Source organism: Acanthochromis polyacanthus, chromosome 22 (genome assembly GCF_021347895.1).
Source record: "Acanthochromis polyacanthus isolate Apoly-LR-REF ecotype Palm Island chromosome 22, KAUST_Apoly_ChrSc, whole genome shotgun sequence".
In the NCBI taxonomy this organism is placed as follows: Eukaryota; Metazoa; Chordata; class Actinopteri; family Pomacentridae; genus Acanthochromis; species Acanthochromis polyacanthus.
In genome coordinates, this window is record NC_067134.1 from 1247818 (window position 1) to 1273381 (window position 25564).

Here is a 25564-nt window from a genome sequence, read left to right on the forward strand (position 1 = left end):
TGAGGGATTTTACCACAGAACTTTGGACGGGTGATTCAACATGATCTGCAAAGAATATCTGTTCTACTGGGATCATGGACTGAAGGACTGCTCTTACTGCTGAAGGAACATTACTGAACTCTATCATTTCCAAAGGAATGACACCAGAGAGGATTATAACAAAGTTTTTATTGGCCCAAACAACAAAAAAGGACACAAGCAGATCGAAATCTGGACTGAACTCTCTCTGCTTCCCCCTGGAGGCTCCAAGGCTCGTCGTTCTTCAGGTGATCAGCCGGATGTGGCCACACCGTCTGCTCTCCCCCTCCAAATTACATAATGTGGGTGATTATTACTGTTCTTCTATGAAAGCATAGTAGCAGTTAGGAATCATGACGAGCCGCTGAAATATTAACTAACTATTGATTCATTGTCTGATGATTTAATGGCTATTGCTATTTCCCTGCTGAGATATATTTTAATAAAGCATTATCCTGCAATTAAAGTCAACAGATTGGAACTTCTATTTATCCCTATCACAATGGTTAAATATATATATTTTCTTTCTAGTGTATAAAGTCAGGTTAATGCGTACATCACAACAGTAAAGGTTCTGTAAGGTTACCTAGTCAGTCCACATTTATTCTATTCAACATTCTGAAAGTTTTTACAGAGAGGTTTGTTCATATATCATTTACAGTCTGATTTATGACACTTTTTCCCTAAAAACAGACTGAAATGCACAAAATGAGACATAAAATGAAACAGAAAAACCTTAAACAGATGCAAAATGTCCAAAATGACACAAAAAATGATCTAAATGAGACACAAAATGTCCACCATGGAACAAAAAACTTTAAAAGCACGAGAAATAAGGAATAAAAAAATCCTAAAGACAAAAAGTGACCAAGGTTAGAGACCAAATGATGAAAATTAGCCTCAATGAGACACAAAATGACCAAATTCAACAAAAACAGCCTTTAAGTCACCAAAATGGAACAAAAACAACAGGAAGATGAAAAATGACAACATTTTATCCACTAACAACCCTAAGGATGCAAACTGATCAAAATAAGCCACAAAATGAGCAAATGTTAGCTTGTCAGTGTTGTGAAAACTTCAGTCTAACATGTCAGTGTGTAGTTTGATATCTGGAGCTGAGTTGCAGCTCGTTGTCTGGACTTCTGTCTTACCTGAATGTTTCCTATCTGGCTGAGGAGGCTTCATTTTTCTGTCACAGTCTTTGCTCACAATGTCTTCACAAGTTTCACACTTGAAATCTTCACAACTCTCCAATATCTCCAAGGTTTGTGTGTCAAACTGACTTTCTCAAGTGTTTCAGTGTTTTTCTTCATGTAACAGTGTACATGTGACGTATAATTCTACTTGCTGGATTCTGCTTCTGATTGTTGTTTTTGGCTCAGTGGCGCCCTCTCTGGAGCTGTGGTGTGCTGCTGGTGTTGGGGGCACGCCGTCAGCACAGCACGGGATCACAAATTGTTTCTTTCGTGTTATTATTTTGTTTGTATTTTGAGTATGTGTTAAATATGATCATCCGGCTGTCGAGTGGAGAGTGTTTGCATATGTTTTATGCTTTTATGTGTTCTCTTATGTGTTTAGACATGAGACACTCGGTGAGCTAGCTATGTAGTGACCATTAGCTGAATGAACGTGCTCTTTTTCTCTAGTGTACTGTGCTTGAGATGACTGACCTGCTGACCAGTGGTTCTCTGTTTTACCAGGTACATATTGTGTTTGAGTAATTTGTTATATTGCGTAATGTGTGGTATAATTGGTATAGAACGCCGTCAGTTCCAGAGAGACGTCAATGAGTGTACCGTGCTTGAGATGACTGACCTGCTGACCAGTGGTTCTCTGTTTTACCAGCATTAAACGGCACAGAGCAGACGATATTGGCCTTTTTGACTCCTTTATTAAAAATACACAACGCACAGGGTTCTCGCCAGGATTTTTTTTTCAGCCTAACGGCAGGTCCTCCTGCACGCGCGCATGCGCAATAGACGGGAACGGGTCAATCGACAGGAAAGTACGGCTGAGGTGGGGAGACATAAATTAACCTAGATAGGCACCCAGTTGATAAAAACAAACGTACATGGCGTTATCTGTCAAAATAACAGCGCAGCGGCCCTAATCACAGTGTTAACCCTTCCTGTTCCACCCCCGACCGTGGTCAGGAAGCCCGGGGTTAACCCCCTTCACTTCTTTCTCACTCGCTCTCGAGTGCCTATATAATGAGAGTGGCGACAACTGGGGATTTGACGCCATTTTGTTTCCATTCACTCAATATGGGACGCGCAGCGCGAGGTGCACATTCACGAAAACTATGGATTGTTTACTGATTTCAAGACATGTTTTGGACAAAATAATTTACTGGCTTGTTTTGTCTGGATGTCCAAGGTTGGATTATAGCCGTTTTGTGGAATGTTTTCATCTGTGACTAGTTTTGAGCCTTCAAAGGTGAGTTGTGCTATTTACGTTATTTGCTGTTTGTTGGACAAATGTGTTTATATTACCCGCTATGGTAATCACATCTGAAAGTAGTTTATACCGGCGGATTCATGAGAATCCAAGCTTTCCATGGGTGTATAATGTTTCTATCATCGAGCTTGCAGCTTCGGTCAATTTAGTAAAATATGTTTTCCCGTCCGCCTGTACGGTGCTGCAGCTGTAAGCATATGGCTAACAGCATCCTCATGCTAACGGCGGCTAACAGCCCAGAAACAGGTGAACAACACGGAGCCTGTTCGGGTCATATGAGGCTGATAAGTGGACGGAAAACAGAAAATAGGAAACAGAAAACTGTCAGCCGTTTGTTGAACTGGAAATCATGTGAATGAACAGGGAGGCTGTTGTCGAAGCTCAGATGGGCCGCTGAAGTTTAACGGGTTACCCCGTTAAACTTCAGCGGCCCGTATTTCATGCATCTCCATGCATGAAAATGGTCAAAGTCAAAATAACCACAACTGCCTAAAATCACATCAAACTTTTCTATCTGTCATTCACCCATACATCATAACATGAAAGTACATACATGGGACTAACCTGGCACAAAAATCATGATGAAGTCGGTTTCCATCCCACTGTCCGGACTTTATTTTCCCACAGTTTCATTCTTTCACTACTCCTGGGAAATCTAAACATGTGTAATCCCTTCTACGATCGATTTGTTCACCCAAAGGCACAAAAGCCTGTCATTTTTCAGGTATTTATGAAGCCAAAAAAGACCTAGAATTACTCTCTGCGTTGTAAACAGCTAACAGGCATAACTGGCGTTCATGAATTGGAAACAAAATGGCTCCTATAGATCACGTGACCAAAATTTTTTGGACCCGTCATGTCGCCACTCTCATTATATTCACCTTATTCAGCTCCGCCCATTTTCCAACGGGCGGGACTTCCTGTTTTGAGTAGAACTTCCGGTAACTCGGTCATGGCGGTGTTTACAACTGAGAAAGTGATGTGGGAAGAAACGAAAACCTCTTTATAAAACAGAAATGGATCAAGTCTGCCGCATCCGCGACTTATTACAGAGTGGGAGGATGACATGAAAAAGTGGCCACAAGTCATGTATGCCGATATTTTTTAACTATTTCGTGTTGTCTCTTGGCGTTGATCGCTTGGCTATGAGGAATTATAAGAGCACTGAAGCCTATCAATATTTGCACAGTGGTAAAGTCGGCGCTGTTCTGTTACATCGAGAACGGGAATATACGTTTCTTAAAGCTAATGTCAGCCCGAGTCAGGCTAGTACCTCCTCACACATGGCGTGGGTGTTGGTGACAGCTGATGGAGTGGTGGAGACCACGGGATGCTCCTGTATCGCTGGGTTGGGACGGTCCTGCAGTCACGCTGCTGCGATATTATGGAAGGTATGTTGATTTGAGTAAAACTTTATTTGATTCATGTATATACGATGTGGTTGTGCAAACGGAGGTTGTTATTGTCATTTCTGAAACAGCTCCTGCGGTTTACTGTGTTATTAGCCCTGTCACAAGCTAATGCTAATTCCCTGGAGCAACAAAAAACTGATTCTGACCAAACCGCAGTCATAACAACGTTTCAAAATAGCAGAGAGTATCTTTTTACCTCACTGATGGCACAGCTAGGTCTTTCGTGAAACTGAACTTTGGAAGAATCGCTGTAGTGCGCTGACAGTGACCGATGCAAGCTGTGTGTTTACATAGCCATGAGCTGGTCCGCAGCATTCAGATCTAACCTTTCCGTGCTCGAAACAATTCTGAGAGAGAGAAAGCTTTTGATGCCAAACATGTTAAAATCGCTTAAAAGAACAGTTAAAAGTAGCTACAGTAGCGAGAGGACTCGATGTTGTTGTAGTGCCGCGGACAACTTGGACATTGCTGCGTAATTTCTACTGAGAAACTGTTCCAAACAAGAACATGAGTGTTGTTTCCAGAGCAGTTGTGGCCTGTGTTAGGACCATCTGAAAGACAACGTCACAACTGCAACAATGGAGCACTGATGCCGGAATCAGAGACTGAGGTTTTTCAACAGTGGAACTCCATTTCAAATCATTGACCACCTCCCAAAAAAACTTTTTTTAAATCATAAACTATGGATATTTCTAATGGTATCTATGAAATATTAGCTCAGTATGTCAGACACTTTCTTAGAGGTTTTTCAGTGGACTGTAGACCCAGTTTCACTCGTTTTCATTTTCTCACATTGAAATTTGAGGCTGTTTGATGATGAATATATCAAGAAGAATTCTAGATAAAAGCCTGAAACCTTCACTTGTTTGTCTTGCTAACATCAGCAGATCAGATTGCTGTTAAATACAGCAGTGGAAAAAAGTTTTGGACATCCCATACATTTGTGAAATACTGCATTAAGAATCACTTTGAGGTCTTCAAGAGTCATTTATTTTAGTACAATCATAAAACTAAACACATCCTAAAAAAGACATTAAAAACTGAAAATTGACTGGTTCCATAAAACGAGAAATTTGCTAGAATTTAGTTTTGTTAGTTTTTCTTGTAAACAACAAACAAAAAAATCATTTGTATTTGTGTCTGTCTGATGCAGCCACACCCTTAGAAACACACAAAAAAGACTTTACAACAAATATTTCATGATATTTAAGAATGCGTAAAAATTTTCAGGGTGTCTGAAAACTTTTTCCCCTCACAGTATCTGTCAAAGCATGAAAATGTGCCATTATAAAAATGCCACTATCTCCAGACACATATATGTGGTCATGGTTCCATGATACCAGTGTCATGGTAATGACTGGATGCAGCTAATTTACAAAGAAATGATTCTTAACTACATGTCAGCTTTCAAAGACTGGATTTTTCACAGAACACTTCATGTTTTTATATTTCAACTCACACGTAATCTGAGATTAGTTGATCTACTTGTTCAATATTAGAGATTCCTACAGATAGATGATAGATTATAGATGGATAGATAGATACCTACGGTCAGTAATCTCCTAAATTAATTATGATTAATCATCAGAGAATCACTGAACCAGCTCTGCATCTAACGGGTTCCTGCAGCACAGAGGGATCTGAGGAACAGGGTGAAATTCGCCCTGCTGCTCACTGCCTCCATCCATCCTGACTCTATCCCTCTACCACTGATAATTCATTTAACTGAGTAACCACTTTGAATGGTTTATAATTTACCAGTCACGTCTGTTAACGACAGCTTTCCTCTTAATGGATTTTGCAACGAAGCAACGAAGACACTAAACAAGAAATTAGACCTGAATTCTGTGAAGCCGGATCTCAAGGACTTTAAGTTTGGGGAGGACTTCATGAACTTTTACTGAACCCTGCATGGACAAATCTTCTTGGCAGGGGTTCAGTCTGTGTCCAGTGTGCATATGCTGGTGTCGTTGTAGGGTTCCTTGTTGGTTGGACGTTGGTCCAGACTGGTCAAAGCAGCACTGTTCACCATTGGAAGAGTGCTGACAAGTCTGAGAGTTTTGTCCATATGTTCCGTTCTGCTTGGAAAACAAACACAGAGAACGTCACTGTTGGAATTTAACATTCAGTTGTCTGATTACATCAGAATTCCTAATCTAACCTACATCCCCTGATTAACCTGGACCAGATTTCTGTGTCAAAATGAATACAGGTTAGACTGAACGATAGCTGATAATGTGTTAACAGAATTCAACTGACCACAGTTGTTCAAAACAGTTTTGAAACAATTTTGCAGCAATATCCAAAATTATCCAATACACAATTGTGTGTACACTGTGACTGAGACCAGTCTTTACATACCTCACTGTGACACTGATTGAATGCTTTCTTTCTGGTGTGGATCTGCTGGTGTTGTTTCAGGGAACCCAAAGTTGTAAAAGTCTTCTTACACTCGTCACATCTGTATGGTGTCTCCCCAGTGTGGACACGTTGGTGAACTTTGAGGTATGCAGTGGAGCTGTAGCGTTTCCCACACTGGTCACAAATGTATGGTTTAACCCCAGTGTGGGTCACTTCATGAGCTTTTAACTGTGAGTACAATACAAATGGTTCACCACAGTGATCACATACGTACACATCATGTCCAGTGTGGATGCGTTGGTGACATTTTAAGCTCTGTTGGTGCTTGAAAGTTTTTTCACAGGAGTCACAGTGGTACCGCTTTCTACCAGAATGGGGGCATTGATGGATCAACAACTGTTCATGTTGAGTAAAGGTTTTCACACACTGATCACAGTTGAATGGTTTAACTCCACTGTGAATGAGTTGATGGCTTTTTAACATAATCTTATGAGAAAAAGCCTTTCCACACTGATCACAGTTGAATGGTTTAACTCCACTGTGAATGAGTTGATGGCTTTTTAAATGACTCTTCCGAGTAAAAGCCTTTCCACACTGATTACAGCTGAACAATTTCACTCCACTGTGAATGTGTTGATGGCTTTTTAAGTGACTCTTGTAAGTAAAAGCCTTTCCACACCGATCACAGCTGAATGGTTTAACTCCACTGTGCATGAGTTGATGACATCTTAACGTACTCTTGTGAGTAAAAGCCTTTCCACACTGATTACAGCTGAATGGTTTAACTCCACTGTGCATTAGTTGATGTCTTTTTAAGTGACTCTTGTGAGTGAAAGTCTTTCCACACTGATCACAGCCAAACAATTTCACTCCACTGTGAACGAGTTGATGACTTGTTAGAATACTCTTCTGAGTAAAAGCCTTTCCACACTGATTACAGCTGAATGGTTTAACTCCACTGTGAATGAGTTGATGTCTTTTTAAGTTACTCTTCTTAGTAAAAGCCTTTCCACACTGATCACAACTGAATGGTTTGTCCACAGTGTGAATACGTTTGTGAATTCTTAGCTTTGTTGCTGTGATAAAAGTCTTGCCACATTGCTCACAACTCAGTGATTTATCTCTTTTTGCTGTTGTTGCTGAACCATCCTTATCCTCCTCAGAGGTCCGACATCTCACTCCATTGCTGTGTTTACATTTCTGTAACAAAAGACAAAGATAAAAACAGAGGCAGTGATAGAAGAGCAATCATGAAAAAAATTGAACCTAAAAGTCTCAATTCCATGTAATTGGACATGAGGCTGAAATAAGATCAAGAATCTGCAGACATGCTAGCAGCTTTGTCATTAGAAACCTAGAAATGTGTCAACAGCACACTCACAATGTCAACAAAACTATTTTCACAGGCCGATAGTGTTCAGCTTTCTTCACGGTAGTTTTAGAATATTGGGTAGTAAAATCTGTCGATCACCGTGAAAAGCAAAGCAGAGCTGGGACTGATGGGATTGTACCACCAGGATCTCTTGATCCCCAGACTTTCCGTTAAGTAACATTACTGGAGAAATGTACAATATGAAAAGCATACAACATCAATGTCCAGATTTAGGTCTTAATGGCAGCAGGGTCAATTCAGACCACCAACACTTTCTAGTTTCTCCGAGGGGATCAGATGTTGATACCAGTCCAGAAAAGATCTGTAATTCTGCCACTGAATTCTGGATTTGACGCGAACGACCCGGGCAATTTGTTGTGCAGCAGTTACACAAGCATTCACCATCAAACAACAAAAGCAACAAAACAGTAAAACACAGGGATGTCAACAGGAAATTCGGATTTCAGCTGAAAATTATTGACGGGCGGGGCAGGGGGGCTGAAGCTGAGAGATTTATAGTGAAATAGAAGTCATTTAGACTGATAAAAATGGTCCAAAACATAACACTAGACTTGTTTCAGTCAGCAAATTTAATGAAAAGTTAACTTACACGTTCTTCAATCTTTTCTCACTATCTTCAGTCCAAAATATTTCACAAATCTATAAGAGTTCTATTCTACTATGTACAATATATACAAGTCAGTTCACTGCAGCACTCCTATTTCAGCCCGATCTCACGAGGATTCGTGAAACTGTCACGTAAGTTTTAGTTTCGGTTTCGTGCGCACCAACACGATTTCGTCATGTTTTTCGTGCCGCTCACCACGAAATGCGCACCAATGTATTTTAAACGGCGGACTTTTCGTGCCACCCAGAACGTATTTCAAACGAATGTGTGTATTATATTTTTAATGTAAAACCATGGCGAATCCAACGCTATATTTTGCATGACATCGTCCCTAACCATAACCCTAACCATAACCATAACCCGGTGGTACACTTACCTTTTTTTTTTTTTTTTTTTTTTTTTTTTTTTCCCAATTTGCATAGGAATTTCAAGAATGTCCGGCGGCCGGCGGCCGCAAACGCGATCACACAAGCAGTATACGCCGATGGACAGCTTAGATCGTCATGAATCCGCTGGTATAAACCACTTTCAGCTGTGATTACCACAGCGGGTTTCGTTGTGAGCAACACGAAAAACATTTCGTGGTGAGCGGCACGAAAAACATGACGAAATCGTGTTGGTGCGCACGAAAAAGAAACAAAAAATTTACGTAACAGTTTCACGAATCCCCGTGAGACCGTGTTGCCTATTTTGCCAATTTTCTTCTCTTTGCAGCAAGCTCTGTAAGTCTCTGGACAGCCTTCCTTTTCAACTCCTGCTGGTGGGCTTTTCTTGCAGTCATTTCCTTCTCTTTCAATGTATCGTTTGCCTTGGCACTTGAAGTAGCTGTTGATGCTGCTGGTGTAACTGTCTGACAGTGCGACGCATCCACGCGATCCGTAGTTAATCAAATCGTTACAATACACACAAAAAGCTTTTCCGGCCACGTCTGGTTTCTTCAGAAATTGTCCAAGTGTTTCCGTTACCTCGTCGATCTTTGAGCCAATTTTCACCTTCACAGTGACTTTTCTCTCCAGCCATTCCCATCGGAACTTATTTTTGACACTTTTGTCAATTTCTGTGACTGATGACTCCTGATCCTTCGTTAAAAATCTCATCATTCCGCTGAACACGATACCAAATCTCCAAACATCCGAGTCGAACACGCCACCATGAATTTGTAACAAAGAATGCTACGAGCAATATGATTGGTCCAAGCTTGAAGCTGTCCAACTGCTGGGCCGTTTACAATCGAACGATAGCTTCAGTGAAAATCTCGCAGGAGTGAGGCGTGAGTTTCGTAGTGAGGCGCGAGTTTCGTTTAACGAAACTCACGCCTCACTCCCGCGAGATGTTAACAACGTTAACATCAGCGACAATAAAGTACCTAACCCCCCTAAAATTTTCTCAACGGATTTAGAGGATTCACAAAAATGTTCAAATTTGACATTAAATTGGCGGAAATCCGCGGATCCGCAGACAATTGTCATCCCTGAAAACAGTTAAAGGAATAACAACGATTAAAGGAAATGTTTTTAAAATGTAAAAAAACACAGTAAAACAATTAAAAGCAAAATAAAAGCCATTTAAAGAAAAATCAAACAAAACATAAGATAGACAGGGACATCGGCAGCAATCTTGGTCATTTGGTCAGACGTCGTAAAAGTTTTCAATAAACAGCCACCGATGTAATCATGTAGAGGACTTTTCTTTGGTCTGCACTGTTTGAGACACCAGATTACATACATACATAGATTTATTTCCAACCCGGATAAAAGAAAGGGATTCTGTGGAGACGCTGACATGAGACAGTTTTTAGTCTCAGCGTGCTGAGCCCTGAAATCATGGGAGTCAAACCTGACATAAAAACTGTTCAGACTTTGAGCCAGCTCTAAATCAATATTATAACCACTGAGCTGAACTCTCTCATTGACACATTAATTGGTTCCAGTGATCAGATTCATGCCGTCCCAGACTGAACTGAGGTTGTTCATTTTGAGCTGAGACTCAAGGTTGTCTTTGTATTGTCTTTTGTGGGTCCTGATCTCCTACTTTATTTCCTTCTGTCAGTTATACAGATTTAGTGTATTTCCTTCTCTGAAGACTGTTTTCTTTCTGTACAGTAGGTCTTTAAGCTTCTTAGAAAGCCATGGCTTAGTGTTCGGATATAGTTTAACATTTTTTCAGGAGTAACACTGGTTTCACAGTCTGTGACCCAGCTGCTCACAACATCAGTCGGTTCATCAATATCAGCTGAGGACTCCTTAAACACGTCCCAGTCAGTAACCTCCAGACATCCCTGCAGAGTGTGACAAACTTTCACTCTGATGTTCTGCACTTTGCCTTGCTTCAGTACAGTGGTAGACAGGGATAAGGAGGATGCAGTTGTGGTCAGAGGAACCCAGAGCAGAAGCACCTTTGTGCCCACAGGTATTTATTTCACTGGCCTTTGGACGGATATAGACAAGTTTCACAAATATTTGGGGAAACTTCTGAGGCAGATATGAAGGGCACAATGAAGCAGAAAGCAGTTCTAAGTCAGTAGTGCACAGTTTCTCCAGGACAGTGTCAGATTTGCACCAGCACTGTCCTTGTCATTTGGAAGACCCACTTGTGCCCAAGCTTTCATTTGCTGGCTGATGTTGCTTCCATATTTCCACATAATGTTCTATCTTCTTGATGCCATCTATTTTGTGAAGTGCACCAGTCCCTCCTGCAGCAAAAACACTCTCACAACATGGTGCTGCCACCCCCATGCTTCACAGTTGGGATGGTGTACTCAGGCCATCCTCAGCCAGCATCTTCACAAGGTCGTTTGCTTTTGTTCTGGGGTTGATGAGCACATTTCCCTCCAAAACAATTCTAACCTTAACCAATCTCCATCTTGAGTAGTAGGATGGCTTGACATTCTCATGGTGTTGATCTGTGCATGTAATTATTTGGACAGATAAACCTCAAACCACAGCAATCTGGAAATTGCACTCAAGGATGAACCACACCTGTGGAGGCCCACAAATGTCTTCCTGATGTCTTGGCTGATTTCTTTAGGTTTTCTAATGTCATCACACAAGGAAGCAGTGTGTTTGAGGTGTGCCTGAAAATACATCTTAATCTATCAAAAGCTTTCAAAGTCAGGACATCATCATCTTGAAGGCATAGCAATCTTAGTGTATGCAAACTTCTGATTATAGAATAGAATGACTTTATTCAGTCCCTCCAAGATTTCGCGGGCGTTTTTCATGATTGTTGCGGCCGAAAATGCCTGAATTCGCGGCAGATTTTCTAAAAAAAATTGCGATAAAAGTTGCAATGTTTTAAGCTTATTTGTTGTGATGAAATTGCGGGAGACAGTGACAACTACTAAAAAGCTGCATTTTTTCCAGATTGTAGAACATGTTTCAACGCTGTAATTGACAATATTTATTCCGAAATTAATTATATAACGTTCCAACCCATTTCCACAAAAGCTGGCACACTACAGTGGGAAATTAGCAGCAGCCAGATACTGGTTTAACATGATGTGGTTGGTAGATTTGCGGCACAAAATGCTAATTTACTATTGAATGAATCATATTTGGACATATCTGTCAGTGGCTTAAAAAGTTAATTTCACATCCTGGCACACACGTGTTCACAAGCACACGCTCACAGCTGGTCACATCAACTAACAAGAACAGCACAGAGAGCGCGCAGTCCTCCACCAAGACAGGGGTGTGTTCTGCATGTGTACATACCGAATCGCGTGATCTAAATATGTAGCTGGTAACTGGAATTGATGGGACTCAGAAACACCCCCACAATTTAATCAGTTGTTCCTTGTGTCATTTCCGATACGTCCACAGTGGTAGATTTGTTGTAGGATCACAATCATGTGATAGTCAGCAGGCGGCTGAGGTAGCATTCACCTGTTGCCATGGTTACCGTGCCGCTATCAGACGCAGTGCCGCTATGAATCCTTAACAAATACGTGGATCCAAACTTTAAGCCGCATCACTGCTGAAGTCTAATCATTTGGTCCTTGTGTCATTTCTGACCGACCCTGAAAATTTCATTCAAATCCCTGAGTCTGTTTTTGAGTGATGTTGGTAACAGAGGAAGGATTCACACACGCTGATCGTCACATAACACTGCCGAGTTCTTTGGTGGAATAATTAAACTAATTTACCTCATTCTTTCAGTGCTCTAATGGATCTGGATGCAACGGTTTCCATCATGGTGATTAATGTGGTCTGTTTTCCGCTCATTTCAGCCGTTCTAATATGTTTCATGTTTTTTTAAAGTGTATTAATCGCTGATTTTTTTTTCTTCTTTTTTTGAATTCCACCACAATATTGCACGGTTGTAAAACAGTTTAGCTTCGCTTTGGTGAAAAACATCAGTGAATTAGTTGTTTATCAATGTCTTCAGCAGTCATTTTTGTTGGTAAATGAGAGACATTAGTACCGCACATGTCTGCATCTTCAAACCATAAACAAGGAAGTGAATTTGGTGACGTATGTGCATTAGGTTTGCGCTGGGGGCTGCTATGATTGGTGGAACTCACGGGAGGCGGGCCAAAATTGCGGGAAAGTTGCGGTGATTGGACAAAATTGCAAGGCCACGCAAAATTTGCAGAGATTGGTTGATTTCGCGTGATCACAACATCGCAAATTCCTGGAGGGACTGCTACATTGATCCCCGAAGGGAAATTCAATTGTTTGGTCTTATCTTTTTGCATTTGAATTAAACAGTCCGATTGCTGATGGCAAGAAACATTTCCTGAATCTTTCAGTCCTGCAGTACAGGGATAGGAGCCGTCCACCAATGTTTTGTTGTTCACTGAGGCAAATGTGAAGTGGATGATCCATGTTTGTCAGAATGGCCTCCATCTTTCTAAGTGTCCGTCTCTCCACCTCATCCTCCAATGTGTTCAATCCGATTCCAACTACAGAGCAGCTTTTTTAATCAGTTTGTTCAGATGCCTTGCATCCTTGTTCTTTATGCTGCCTCCCCAGCAGACTGCAACATAAAACAGGACACTTGCTACCACAGACTGATAAAACATCTGCAGCATCTTACTGAAGATGTCTATTGATCGAAGTGCTCTCAGGTAAAAAAGTCGGCTCTGGCCCTTTTTGTAGATCAAGTCTGCATTTTTAGACCAGTCTAATTTATTGTCAAGGTGGACACCTAAATATTTATATGATGTCACCACCTCCATGTCAACACCACAAGTGTTCAATAGATGAAGAGGGGTTTTGGATCTGCGGAAATTTATGATCATTTCCTTTGTCTTTGAGGCGTTGAGTAGCAGGCAGTTTTTGTGACTCCAGTCACTGAAGGCACTTATCAGATCTCTGTATTCAGCTTCATGTCCATTTCTGATACATGCCACGACAGCAGTGTCAGCGTATTTCTGAATGTGGCAGGACTCAATGCTGTATTTGAAGTCAGATGTATACAGTGTGAACAGGAATGGAGCCAGGACTGTTCCTTGTGGAGCCCCAGTACTGCTCATTAATGTCCCAGAAACACAGTTCCCCAGCCTGACAAACTGGCCTTCCTGTCAGGTAATCTGTGATCCATGAAACACAGAAAGGATCCACTCCCATCTCTGTGAGCTTGTGCTTGAGGATGGTGGGTTGGATGGAGTTGAAAAATCAAAGAACATGATTCTCACATAAACTCCAGGTTCCTCCAGATGAGACAGGGCATGGTGAAGCATGAAGAGGATGGCATCATCCACTCCAATGTGTTTTTTGTAAGCCAACTGCAAGGAATCAAGTTTGTCTTTGACCTCAAGCCTCAGTAGACGTAAAACCAGCTGCGCCAGAGTTTTCATGATGTGTGAGGTCAGAGCAATAGGTCTGTAGTCATTTAGTTCAGCCGGACATTTGATTTTTGGTACCGATACAATACAGGATGTCATCCATAGAGCAGGCAGTCTTTGCAGGTAGGACTGTGTTTCTACAGAAGCTGATGTATTCAGTAAAACAATCAACCTGTCTGTCAATGTTCATACTGTCCTCATCTGTTTCCAGAAGCACATTCCAGTCTGTTGATTCAAAGCAGTCCCTTAGAGCTTCACTAGTTTGAGGAGTCCGTCCTCTGATTTGGACTTTAGTTGCAGACTGTCTCAGCACACAAGGTTTGTAACAGGTCTGCAGATGAACCAAGTTATGATCTGACCTGCCCAGTGGTGGTAAGGCAGTAGCTCTGTAAGCTTCTTTGACACTGGCATACAGCAGGTCTAGGGTTTTATTCTCTCTGGTAGGGCAGTTAAACTGTGTAAATTCAGTCAGATGAGAGGAGAGGCTGACATGATTGAAATCTCCTGATATTATTACAAGTGTCTCAGGATGTTGAGTCTGTATCCTAGCAACAGTATCATGCAAAACATCACATGGAACCAAGTCAGTTACCTTGGGTGGAATGTATACAAGTATTGTTATGATGTGACCCTTGGAACATAGTATGGCCGAAGTCCATAGTCAAGTCCAAGATTGTGAAGAAAGTAATAAAAATTCTATTAAAAAAATTGTCTTTCGTTATTCTGGCATTTAAAGATAATTTTGGTCATCTTAACTGACATAAAACAGGAGAAGCATTGCCAGATTTAATGTCAGATAGTGTAAATTAAAAAAGGGTGATGTGTCGTTTATACAGTGTAAGTAAACTTCTGGGTTCAACTGTCTGAATTTCTTGACAAGGAAAAGGCTGGTAAACTCACAATGCTCAAAAGTATTATTCTCTACCAAAGAAAATGCTGCTCTTTACCTTCCTGAACAACTTGCTTGAAAAACAAGACTTTTCTTCCGTTACTTATCTTCATCATCATGTAAGACATTTTCATAAAGTATGATCAGCAGCTCGTTCAGCCTCAAACAAAGAACAAGCAGCTTCCGAGCAGTCCACCATTATATCCTCAGTACAGCTGCTTCTGCAGAGCTTCATCTCTCCAGCCAACGTCACCTGGCTTTGGTCGGCCCATCGAACCAACTGGAGCAACTTTACACATTTTAAAGAACAAATGAATGATCATAATGTTACAGTGGTATGTTTCTCACCTTTTGTGAAGAATCCCTGTTTCCTCCGTTGTTGAGCTCAGACTAAATGGCTGCCAACATTCCTCTGCTCCTCCGTCAGACTCTCCTCCTCCTGCCAATCACCTGTCACATCAAACACATCTTCATTAGGATACCACTCTGTACACAAGTGTCAGAGTGTCCCATATGTTCATCAGCCAACACAGAGGACACATTTCAACTCAATAGTTCACTTTTAGCTCTTTTCAGTTTCACTTAAAACTGATACAAAGGAACTTAAACTGTTAAAAATAAGGAACATAGACAGAAAACAGACACGGAAAAAGAGAATAAAGAGAACATAAAGATGCTACTGCAGGTGATTCAAGACAGGAATGCTGGTAGAAAACTGTTCATGCTGTAAGTTAGTGAATGTATTTTACTGCTCAGTGTTCTGTTTAAAGGCAGCTCTCACTCTCTGTTCTTTGCACTCTCCCATAGTGTCAAGTGTCCTCCCACTTTCAATGACAGGTGATTCTCATTGATGATTTTTCTCACAGTTTCTGCAGTTTCCCCACTTGAAAAAGGATGTTTCATCTACCCAGGGTTTGAGCAGGACTCCACTCATCAATCAGACAGTTGCTTTCTTTCTTTTCCCTCTTTTATTTTGCAGTGGTCTCAAATTCATGAGATACAGAGGTGGCAACTTCCATAAGTCCATACGTTTAGTTGATAGATTAAACCTTTAAACAGAACACAAAAGGACAATGTTCACATTACTGCATTCAGCAAATAGTAACAACCATTCCTCAAGGACATTTTCACCACATTGGCAAATGCTACTCCACTCAATTTATGTTTGTCAACCTCAACACCACATAAACTGAAGCGACAAATCATGGCATGAGCAATATTCAACCCAATACTATACCACACATGAATTTATCTGCATTCTAAAGAGTTAATTTTAAATCACAGTTTAACAAATTACTCTGAGCATTTTTATCAAAATTTTTTAACCATTTTATACTTTTTACTTCATGGTTTTAAAATTATTTAAAGTGCATAAAGTGCTTTTAAAGTGCAATCCTTTCCTGATCCAATAAATAAATAAAGGGCATTGTAAAAACCCACCATTACAAACAGGATGAATTCACTGGTCTTAGCTGGAACCCTCTAATTAGCACCAATTAGCCTGCAATCTTATTTTCAACTGAACAATTACAAAACACAGGGCAATTATTGGTAAACAGATAAAGTTTACAGCAAGCCGCTCGTGGCTGTTCTCCGTGGCTAATGCTAATGCTAACACATACTGCAGTGGCACACATCGGCAGCTTAAACAGTCTTTAAGAGTCTCCAGAATTCTGCTCTTACCGGCTGCAACCCGGATTTTGGAGATGAAGGCAATCCTGCACAGTTTGCTGCAGATCTTGATGCTTTCCCAACAGAAACTCATGCACACTTTGTTTGAACGCGGTCATTCATTCTCAGTTCCTCCTCAGTGCTGCGTGTGTCCCCTTTTTTTTGCCGCCGGTGGCAAACCTGCAGCCGCAGATTGTTTCCGCCCCAGCTGAGTGTAGGACCTGTGCGTAAATGCTTCTCCTTTGAGTTTTCAGCTCCTTCCAGTTTGACTTGACACATAGACTGCTTTGCACTCTGTGTCACCTGTACCTTCAGACTTCTGAATAAAAGAACAAAAGATTTATTGCAAAGAACAAAAAGGTTTTGCCTCCACAGCAGCTTGTTATGAAAATGATTGTATTTGATGATTGAACGTTCTTAATTATTGTAATACTGTGTGATGTGTGCTAAAAGAGGAACAAGGACACGAGCCATCATAAATATCATTTCATCTTACATGTCTAATTAAAAATATGACATTATCTAAATATGCACTACTGTTCAAAAGTTTGTGGTCATTTAGAAATGTTTTTTCTTTTTCTTGAAATCAGTTTTTTCAATGAAGATAGCATTAAATAAATGATAAATCCAGTCTCGACCTTGTTAATGTGGTAAATGACTATTGTAGCTGAAAACGGCTGATTTTTAATGGAATATCTCCATAGGGGTACAGAGGAACATTTCCAGCAACCATCACTCCTGTGTTCTAATGCTACAAGTGTTAGCTAATGGTGTTGAAAGGCTCATTGATGATTAGAAAACCCTTGTGCAGTTATGTTCAGAGGTGGAAAAAGTACTGAAAAAATGTAATTGAGTAAAAGTATCTTTACTTTGTTTAAATTCTACTCAGAGTAAAAGTAAAAGTACCCATCTAAAAATGTACTTGAGTAAAAGTTCAAAATTACTTCATTTAAAATGTAATTTGAGTCCAAGTTACTTCGTTACTTTCATTTATTTAATGCAAAAAAGGATGAGTCACAGGGCCAGGTTGGGTGTCAAATTCGGCCCGGGACTTTTTGGACCAGACTAGCCCACCTGTGCGCACCCCCCTTTTCTGCTCAAGTCTGCTAAAATTGGATCCAAGCTGTTAACCTGCACACCAACTGACCTACAAGAGCTGCCGTGTTCATGTGCTGGGGATGCAAATTTTGGATAATTGGTGGCCTTAAAAAAGAACTGAATTATCATTTGCATTAAACGAAGCCAGGAGACATCATGATGTGACTAGTTCAGCAGGCTTTGAGTGACACTGAATTAAACTTCTGCTTCAGGAAAACATGAAAGCTCTAACCAGCAGCCATTAATCATCACAGGAGACTTTTTCACTGATCTTGTGTTGTATTTGGTGAATTTACCATGTTGTGTATTTGTACTTTCTCTGTGTACTTCACTGACAGTAATCTAACCACTGAGAGGTAGAACTGCTAAAAGTGTTTGAAGTTAAACACAGCAGTGTGTATCTGGTTCAGACAGAATTAATCCTCATGAAATGTGTGTGTTTCATGTAGTAACATAAGAAGGTTTTGTTTGAATGGTATGTTTCATTTTGCACAGGACCTGAGGTGTTGTGCATATTGTGTGTTTGGTTGTGTTAATTGTGTGTAGTGATCTGAAATTCTGAGCCCTGTTTTCAAAACCGTGCTTAAGCAATCTTTAAAAAAATGTAATGCTAATGTTTCACAGATGAGACTGACAGCACATATCTACAGCCAGCAGCCAGTTAGCTTAGCATAAAGTCTGGAAACCACACAATGGGATAAATAAAGGTGCTAACAGGAGCTAAAATGGTTCCTAACAGTCATGCTACTGAGAAAACACTTAAATTCCACAGAAAATCTTCCATCTAGATTATATTTAATTCCAAAAAAGTTTAAGAGAAAATACCGCTGGTATTTACAACATAAAACAGATGAGAAGTGAACGAAAACCTCCACATTACTTGGCGATTGCTATTTGTTGTGGTCTGTATTCAAAGCTCTGGATGCTAGAAAGCAAATCTCGTTCCGAAATCACGCGAGCTATCGTGCGATTTCTCGTGAAATCGCACATTTTCTCGTGAAAACGCCCCACACTTTTCGCTAGCTGAGCTGGGAAGCTGCTTGCCTGGCTAAATACTGGAGCTGTGTCGAAAATTCATTTCTCCATCACTCACATGTATGAAATGACAAATGAAAACAGACCTCAGGTTGAAAAAAAAAACGAAGTTCCCCTTTAAGTTCTGGTGTTCTTATAAAACGTCATCAGTCAGAGACCAAGTACTGATCCAGTTCAAAGCAGCATCTGATCAAGAACCAATGAAATACCTGGATGTGTTCTGGCTCCGCCCACATTATGGAGGATCATCAGACCAGACGAGTGAGGATTTGGAACCAAATAACCCGGAATGCATTTAGACCAGCAGCAAAGACCGAGGAGGAAACTTTCAGAGGAAACACAAGTATTTTGGGAATACTGCTGTTATTGTGACACTAAATGTAGTTTTCAGATGATTTGAGATGAGAAAGTGGTTGTAAAAACATCCAATCTGTGGTCAGTTTATTCAGATGAAGCTGATTAAAAATGAGCTCCAACGGTTTCAGAGATGTGAGGTCCAGGTTAGACAGCTATGATGGACGGTCAGCCTCACTGTAGAGCTCCTTATCTGGACCAGACTTTACAATCTGCTGCTCTGACGCTTCTATCGCGCTTCAACAGGATATTAGTAGTTTATGTTGATCTAACCGTCACACTTTGACCTCACACTTTATTTTTATTGTTAAGAGAAAAATCAGTTTGAAAGAAGTTCAAGTTATAACTTTATTTTGTTCATGTTTTACTCGGTCACTGACTGTAATAATAAGAACAGATATAAATTAAAACACAAAATATTATTTTGAAGTTTTGTTTCTGAGTCTTCACGACAAAAAAAATGTATTTTTTTGTTCCAGTCTTTGTAGTTCTTTATTTGCTTTCAGGGCATATTTTAATTGAATATAATTGAAAATGGCGAGAAAAAGATCAGAACAAAAATAAAAACATTAGTTTTACTGCTTTACAAAAGATCTTTTTTCTGTTTTAATTTTAACAATTCATTTTTGCCATGGAAGAGGATAAACATTATCCAAATTTTAAAAAAGCTGTGATTATTCAACATGGAAAATTAAATTCCACTTTTCAACAAATAAGCAAACAAACATGAAGATCAAAGTGTGTTATTAGTCATTTATTAAATGAAAAAAGTTATAATAGTTGAAACCCACAGGTAGAGCAAATAAAACTGGAGAAAGACGTATTAAAAAATCATTGATCTTGCTCTGGAAAAATCAACCACTGCAATGAAAATAAAAACTCAGTTAGACATTGATTACAGCACAAGATCTGTTCAAAGAATTTAGACCATGGAAGGGTTAAAATACACCAAAATGTGAGGAAAACCTCCTTTAACGGCCAAACAGAACATTTATAACATTGAACAGGCTGAAAAATGTTTATTTACAGAGTTAAATGTAATGTGGATAGTCCTGGTGGGTTTAAATTCTTGAAGAAGTACACTGATGGAGATGTCAGAGTCTGAAGCTGGGGCCTCATACATGCACTGTAGAAGGAAACATATGACAACTGAAAGCATCACTCACATCCTCTATATCAAAGGGGAGTGCCTGTGCAGAAATGACATGATATTCAAATCAGGACTTTCTCACACGCTTATTATGAGATCATCAGTTAAACATCATCTCTTCTTATTTCATAGATCGCCACTGCAGAAAAGAGTCGAACGTTGTCAGCAGGATTTGAACCTGCGCGGGGAGACCCCAATGGATTTCTAGTCCATCGCCTTAACCACTCGGCCATGACAACTCCTTTGCTACTGCTTTCTGTTCTGTGTGATGAAAGCGCAAAATTTGGCTTCACATACAAACATCTGTCGTGTTCCCACCCTTGCTTTACGCATTTATCTAATCACTTAAATATTGGAGCTCCGTCTCTCCCTGTTGCGCCGTGCAGTTCTCCTGAGGTCAGCAGAGTCTCTGCTCACCTGTTGGTGGAGGTTAAAGTTGGTGGGTACTGGAGGACAGGCTTGGTGGTCAGAAAAATGCACACAACTTTTCATCCCCTATCATCTCCATTAAGTCCAGGGACACCAGGATCCAGAGCCCAGAGTGATGACCATTACACCATGGAACTTCCTCCACTGTCCTCCACCTCATCTTCTCATCTGACAGAGATCATCAAACACAATACTAAGTTATAACACAACAACAGAACAAAATAAAGTTAGTTTGCCCTGTATCATTCCAGTGCACCAAAGGACAATCTGAAATCAATACCAGCAGTTCAAAATATAATACAGGCTATAAACAAGAAAATGACTCTAGCCAAAGTCTGAAAAGAAAGTTATAAAAAAAGACTGCAGACCATGGGAATGTGGAATCAATAGGCTCATCAATATCACTTTCCCATTATGTGGAAGTTGTTTCGAGAATGATTCAAGATTTAGTTTCATTTTCATCAGGTTGTTTTGCTGTAGAAAATACTAAGATGTTGTGTGTCGTGACAGAGATCAGGGCTTCTGGCTGATGCTCATTTCCTCCCTTTTCTCTGCACCTACTTCTCTTATCCGTTTGAACTCCTGAGAGCACACAAAAACAGTCCATTTCATGGTAATGGTGGTATAGTGGTGAGCATAGCTGCCTTCCAAGCAGTTGACCTGGGTTCAGTTCCTGGCCATCGCATGTGTGCTGGTCATGAAGTGTTGTGTGCTTAGTGTTTGTGATGGTTTAACAGACACAACTAAACACTTTGTCACAGAACGTAAATAATGTCAGCGGCTGCTGGGAGGTCCAACTAGGACATGTTGCAAGTTTGGTGGTGGGACGAGTGATTGCATGTGGCTTATCTAAGCTCACACACTCATACATGCAGCCACACACACCTACTCAGCATTTGTTCAGTGGATCATGGATCAGCAAGCACAACAGGTTCAAGAGTTTTGCAATGAGTGCTGGAAGTGAAAAATTTGTTTTGAGGGCTTGTTGTGTTGTTGTGCATCAGTCAAAATACAATAGGTTTATAAATCTATTTTTTTTTAAAAAGTTGAAATAAAAGAAAGAAATCAATGGTAAACAGTACAACACATTTTAAGGACTTATTAAAAAGGATTCACTGGATAAATGGAATAGAAAAAATGACTTTAAATTAAGTGAATAAATGTAGACACAAGCTTCTTTAGAGTAAATCAGGCAGTTAGCAGTTCTAAAGCAGTAACAAGATTAAAAGCATGAACATTAATGTCCCAGAATGATGTGTTAGTGGTGTAATATAATACAACATTGTGCACCAACACAAAGCTTTCACTAAATGTTCATTTTGTAAATGTTTATAGTGTAGTACCGCATTGTATAGCTCTGTCTGGGAAAAATTAGCATGTTAAAGATAAATGAAGTAGAAAAACATGAACTAAAATGAAGTGAAGTTTTTTTTCTCTACTATAAAGTTTAATTGTTTCAAACTGGATCCTGAAGAAACATTTGCTCATCTTGTGTGCACTTCTGCTGTATTTACAGCTAAATGACAATAAAGCTTGATTTAATTTGATTTGAATAAAAGTGCAAACATGTTTCATAAAGGTAAATAAGGTATAAAGGCATAAGGCAACTTAGGCCAGATTTGAATAGAAGTGATCCCTTAAAAACACACTACAAGTCCATCTTCTACAGGGGATCAGTTCTGACATAAACCACTGATCAAACATTGCCCACTGTGCTGCACAGCACACTAGCAGAGGTCCAAAGTTAGACTCATTCAAAGGGCTGCACTGATTCTATATCTGTCACTTGTATCGATTTTACTACTGATTATCTGTCAAACACGTCTACCACCTCCAAGCTATCATGCTCATGTGATTTTGTCAATCCTTTTGAGTAACTCTGATGTTTGCAACCCCAGCCCCCGCCGTTGTGCTAATTCAAACAATTTCAAGGACAAAGGATGGGAGCCTATTGTATCACACAACCAGCAGTGCAACGGATACGGTGCCAGAGGGGCACAGTTGTCGAGGATTAGCGGCCGTCACAGGCGCAGATGGATGTATCACCTCCCAGCACCGCTGATGAGTGCCTGAGTAGGACAACTGCCCCAAATGAGCTTTAAGCAGAACTTTAGATGCAGTCAAAAGATTTGAAGTGAAATAAGGAACCAACCAGAGCATGTTGGGAGGATGAGGGACAACAAAGAGAAGAGGGTCGCTTTCTGATTGACCTGTTGCTCTGCACAAACCTGTGGCTCAGCACATGCATGATGCAGATTTAGCCACTGAACAACCACTTTAGTTCATAATGCTGGTTTTCAATAATAACTGTGGTGAAGACTGGAAGTTTTTGCACTATTTTTGGTTTTCATATTAGCCAATATTCCATATACTGAAAAAATACATTTTTAAAAAACTTTTTAAAAAACTGCAATAGTTCATCATTTTACAGAATTACAAATAATAACGAGGAAAAATCCCAGATTTATTTTTAAAATTCACATATTAACTGTGAAAAACAGGCTGTGCAAAATGTCCACATCAAAAGTCTGTTTTTTTTAAATTGTGATTTGTCCTTTTATAACATTTGGCTGTAAAATAGTACCTACTGAATTAAATGATTGAAATCAACAAAACACACAAAAACTACAAAACAACATTATAAAGATATCCAAATCCTAAAAATGTAAGATTTTATTATCTTACACAATTTTTAAATTGTAAAATAAAAACATTCTACATATTCTAAAACTGTTTTACATAACTTCACTTTTTTTGTTAAACTACCAATAATTTCCAGTAAAATCCTAGAAAAAAGTTTTAATTTACATGTTGATTGTAAAGAGAAACACACAAAAAATGATATTTTATACAAATAATAATTTATTATTATATAATGTGTGAATGTAAAAATGCACTTTTATTTCAAACTAAAAATTACAGATATTTGCTGTTATTTTACTTTAAAAAAAACATACAGATTTTAAAGGTTTTTTTAACTGAACTTTTAAAACTATCACCTTAATGCAATACATGAAGTGATCCAAACAGAACATTAACATTGTGCCTTCTGTGCGTCCATACTATAGAACTAGCTGTCCCTCAAACACTGAATCTTGTGACTAGTTAGTCTTATTTATAGGGGAAAAAACCTTCCCAACACCCAGGTCTTTTCACGTTCCTGAGAGGAACCCACCCCCTTTCTAAAACAGAGAGATCTTATGGTGACAAATCTTCAAACCAACTTCCTCCTCTTCCTTTCAGCTGCAGTAATGGCCCAGTGAACTGGATTCTCTCTGTCCTGACTCACATCCTCTGTGCCATAACATTTATGCTGCCTATTCAGAAGCTGCTACATGAATCACAGCAGGCACCAGCTCAGCTCATCACATCCTGACTAATAGTCTGAATATTAATCTGGGATGATGTGATATCAGAAACCATATCTTACTGGAAAGCCACCACACGTACACACTGCTGTTTACAATGTTCATTCTCGTCAACTTTGGCGCTGCTTGAGCACGAATCTGGTTAAGAATCTGACAAACGGAGGCGTTGACAGTCGATGTCTCATCCACGCTTTTAAGGCCTTGTTGTTCTCTCTGCAGCCAGGCCGTACTTATCTCACACAAGAAACTGTATGTGAGCAGAAACAATCGGCTTGACTGAGTGCATTCCCACCAAGGTGTTAGGTTACATGGGCCTGGTCTATTTCAAAGATGACATCAGCAAGAAGGGATTTTGCAGCATTATCTTTGTCACTCAGCTTTTGAGAAATGGCACGTCAGTCACCAATTAATGAATTTCTGGCATGACGTTGCGATATCAGGAAATAACCCGAGGCCACTGCAGGATAATACTGAGATTACATTTATTACAAATGCTAATAAAAATCCACACCTAATCAATTCTCACCGTGAAATGATTTAAAGTGTCCCATCCAGACTGTGGAAACTTCACAGCAGACGGTGAAAACGAAGCATTTCATTTACATGTGAAGAAATAAATCTCATCCATAAGTGATGGTACATTCATTCACCGGCTCACACACCACCTACTGGATTTTTAAAAAGCCACAATAATGCAATTAGCCTAACAAAGAAAATGGTAATCCACGAGTCAGTGTGACTGCATGGGTGGAATGAATCTGAAACGACCTGAGAATGACTCTGAGGAATTTTCACATCAAAAAGCTCCAGGAGAGCCAGACTGAAACAGCAGCCTATAATCTGTGGGTAGTGCAACTGAAACAACAACAGCAAAAAAACAAAACATGCATTCAAAAGCAAGCATTTCTCCCAGGCTGCTTCCTGTGTTGCAGGTTTAGATGTAAATTATTTAATGCCAAATGCAGCCCATTAATTAAATGGTGCAAAGAACTGCAAAGCTGTCATTCACACAGTCTGTATTTACAGATATCAGTAACAGTATGATACATTATCAGACCAGCAGCAGATTCATAGCTGGGGGTGGATGCACAGATGCTATAAAGCAGATGTCCACAGTCCTCAACACATTCCAGGCAGCCTATAAAAACAAGGAGCAGAGCCCCGTCTCTGACTGTCTGCAGCAGTCACAGAGCTTCATAGAAACATTTAGTGTTATAACCTGATGATCCCAGCGATGCTTCCCTCCCTCCCCTTCCACTGTCTCTGCAACAAGCACAGCAATCTGATCTCCAGCTCAGCCCTGTTTTTGGGAAGCACTCTGCATGTTTGGCCAAGGTGTGGGTCCTCGTCTGAAAACGTTCCATGATGGTGGAAGTTTCAGAATCAGCGTGTAAATCGTGAATCCTACTCGGTGCTTGCAACAAGTATTTGTCTTTCTAAATGTCCAAAAAGTAAAAAAGAGCTGCTCATCTGCATTGCATTTGTAAATAGATTCACTACTCCAGCTAAATTCTGAAATGCCTAAGAACAG

At 40.0% G+C, this 25564-nt stretch overlaps 1 protein-coding gene, 2 long non-coding RNA genes and 1 other non-coding gene across 4 annotated transcripts; all 4 read right to left on the reverse strand.

The window, feature by feature from the left end:
• Positions 1-4343: 4343 nt before the first annotated feature.
• On the reverse strand, positions 4344-7042 carry LOC127532026 (zinc finger protein 239-like). Its single transcript, XM_051943039.1, has 2 exons — positions 6252-7042; positions 4344-5968 (listed from the first exon to the last, which is right to left on the reverse strand). The coding sequence occupies exons 1-2, from the start codon at positions 6963-6965 to the stop codon at positions 5723-5725; spliced, it is 960 nt and encodes a 319-aa protein (XP_051798999.1). The 5' UTR covers positions 6966-7042; the 3' UTR covers positions 4344-5722.
• Positions 7043-7327: 285 nt separating this feature from the next.
• On the reverse strand, positions 7328-17082 carry LOC127532065 (uncharacterized). Its single transcript, XR_007939313.1, has 3 exons — positions 16612-17082; positions 15277-15378; positions 7328-7451 (listed from the first exon to the last, which is right to left on the reverse strand). It is a non-coding gene; the product is annotated as an uncharacterized LOC127532065 (long non-coding RNA).
• A 2743-nt stretch (positions 17083-19825) lies between these two features.
• LOC127532081 (uncharacterized) lies at positions 19826-22243 on the reverse strand. Its single transcript, XR_007939334.1, has 2 exons — positions 20654-22243; positions 19826-20212 (listed from the first exon to the last, which is right to left on the reverse strand). It is a non-coding gene; the product is annotated as an uncharacterized LOC127532081 (long non-coding RNA).
• On the reverse strand, positions 20394-20475 carry trnas-aga (transfer RNA serine (anticodon AGA)). Its single transcript has one exon. It is a non-coding gene; the product is annotated as a tRNA-Ser (tRNA).
• Positions 22244-25564: the final 3321 nt, after the last annotated feature.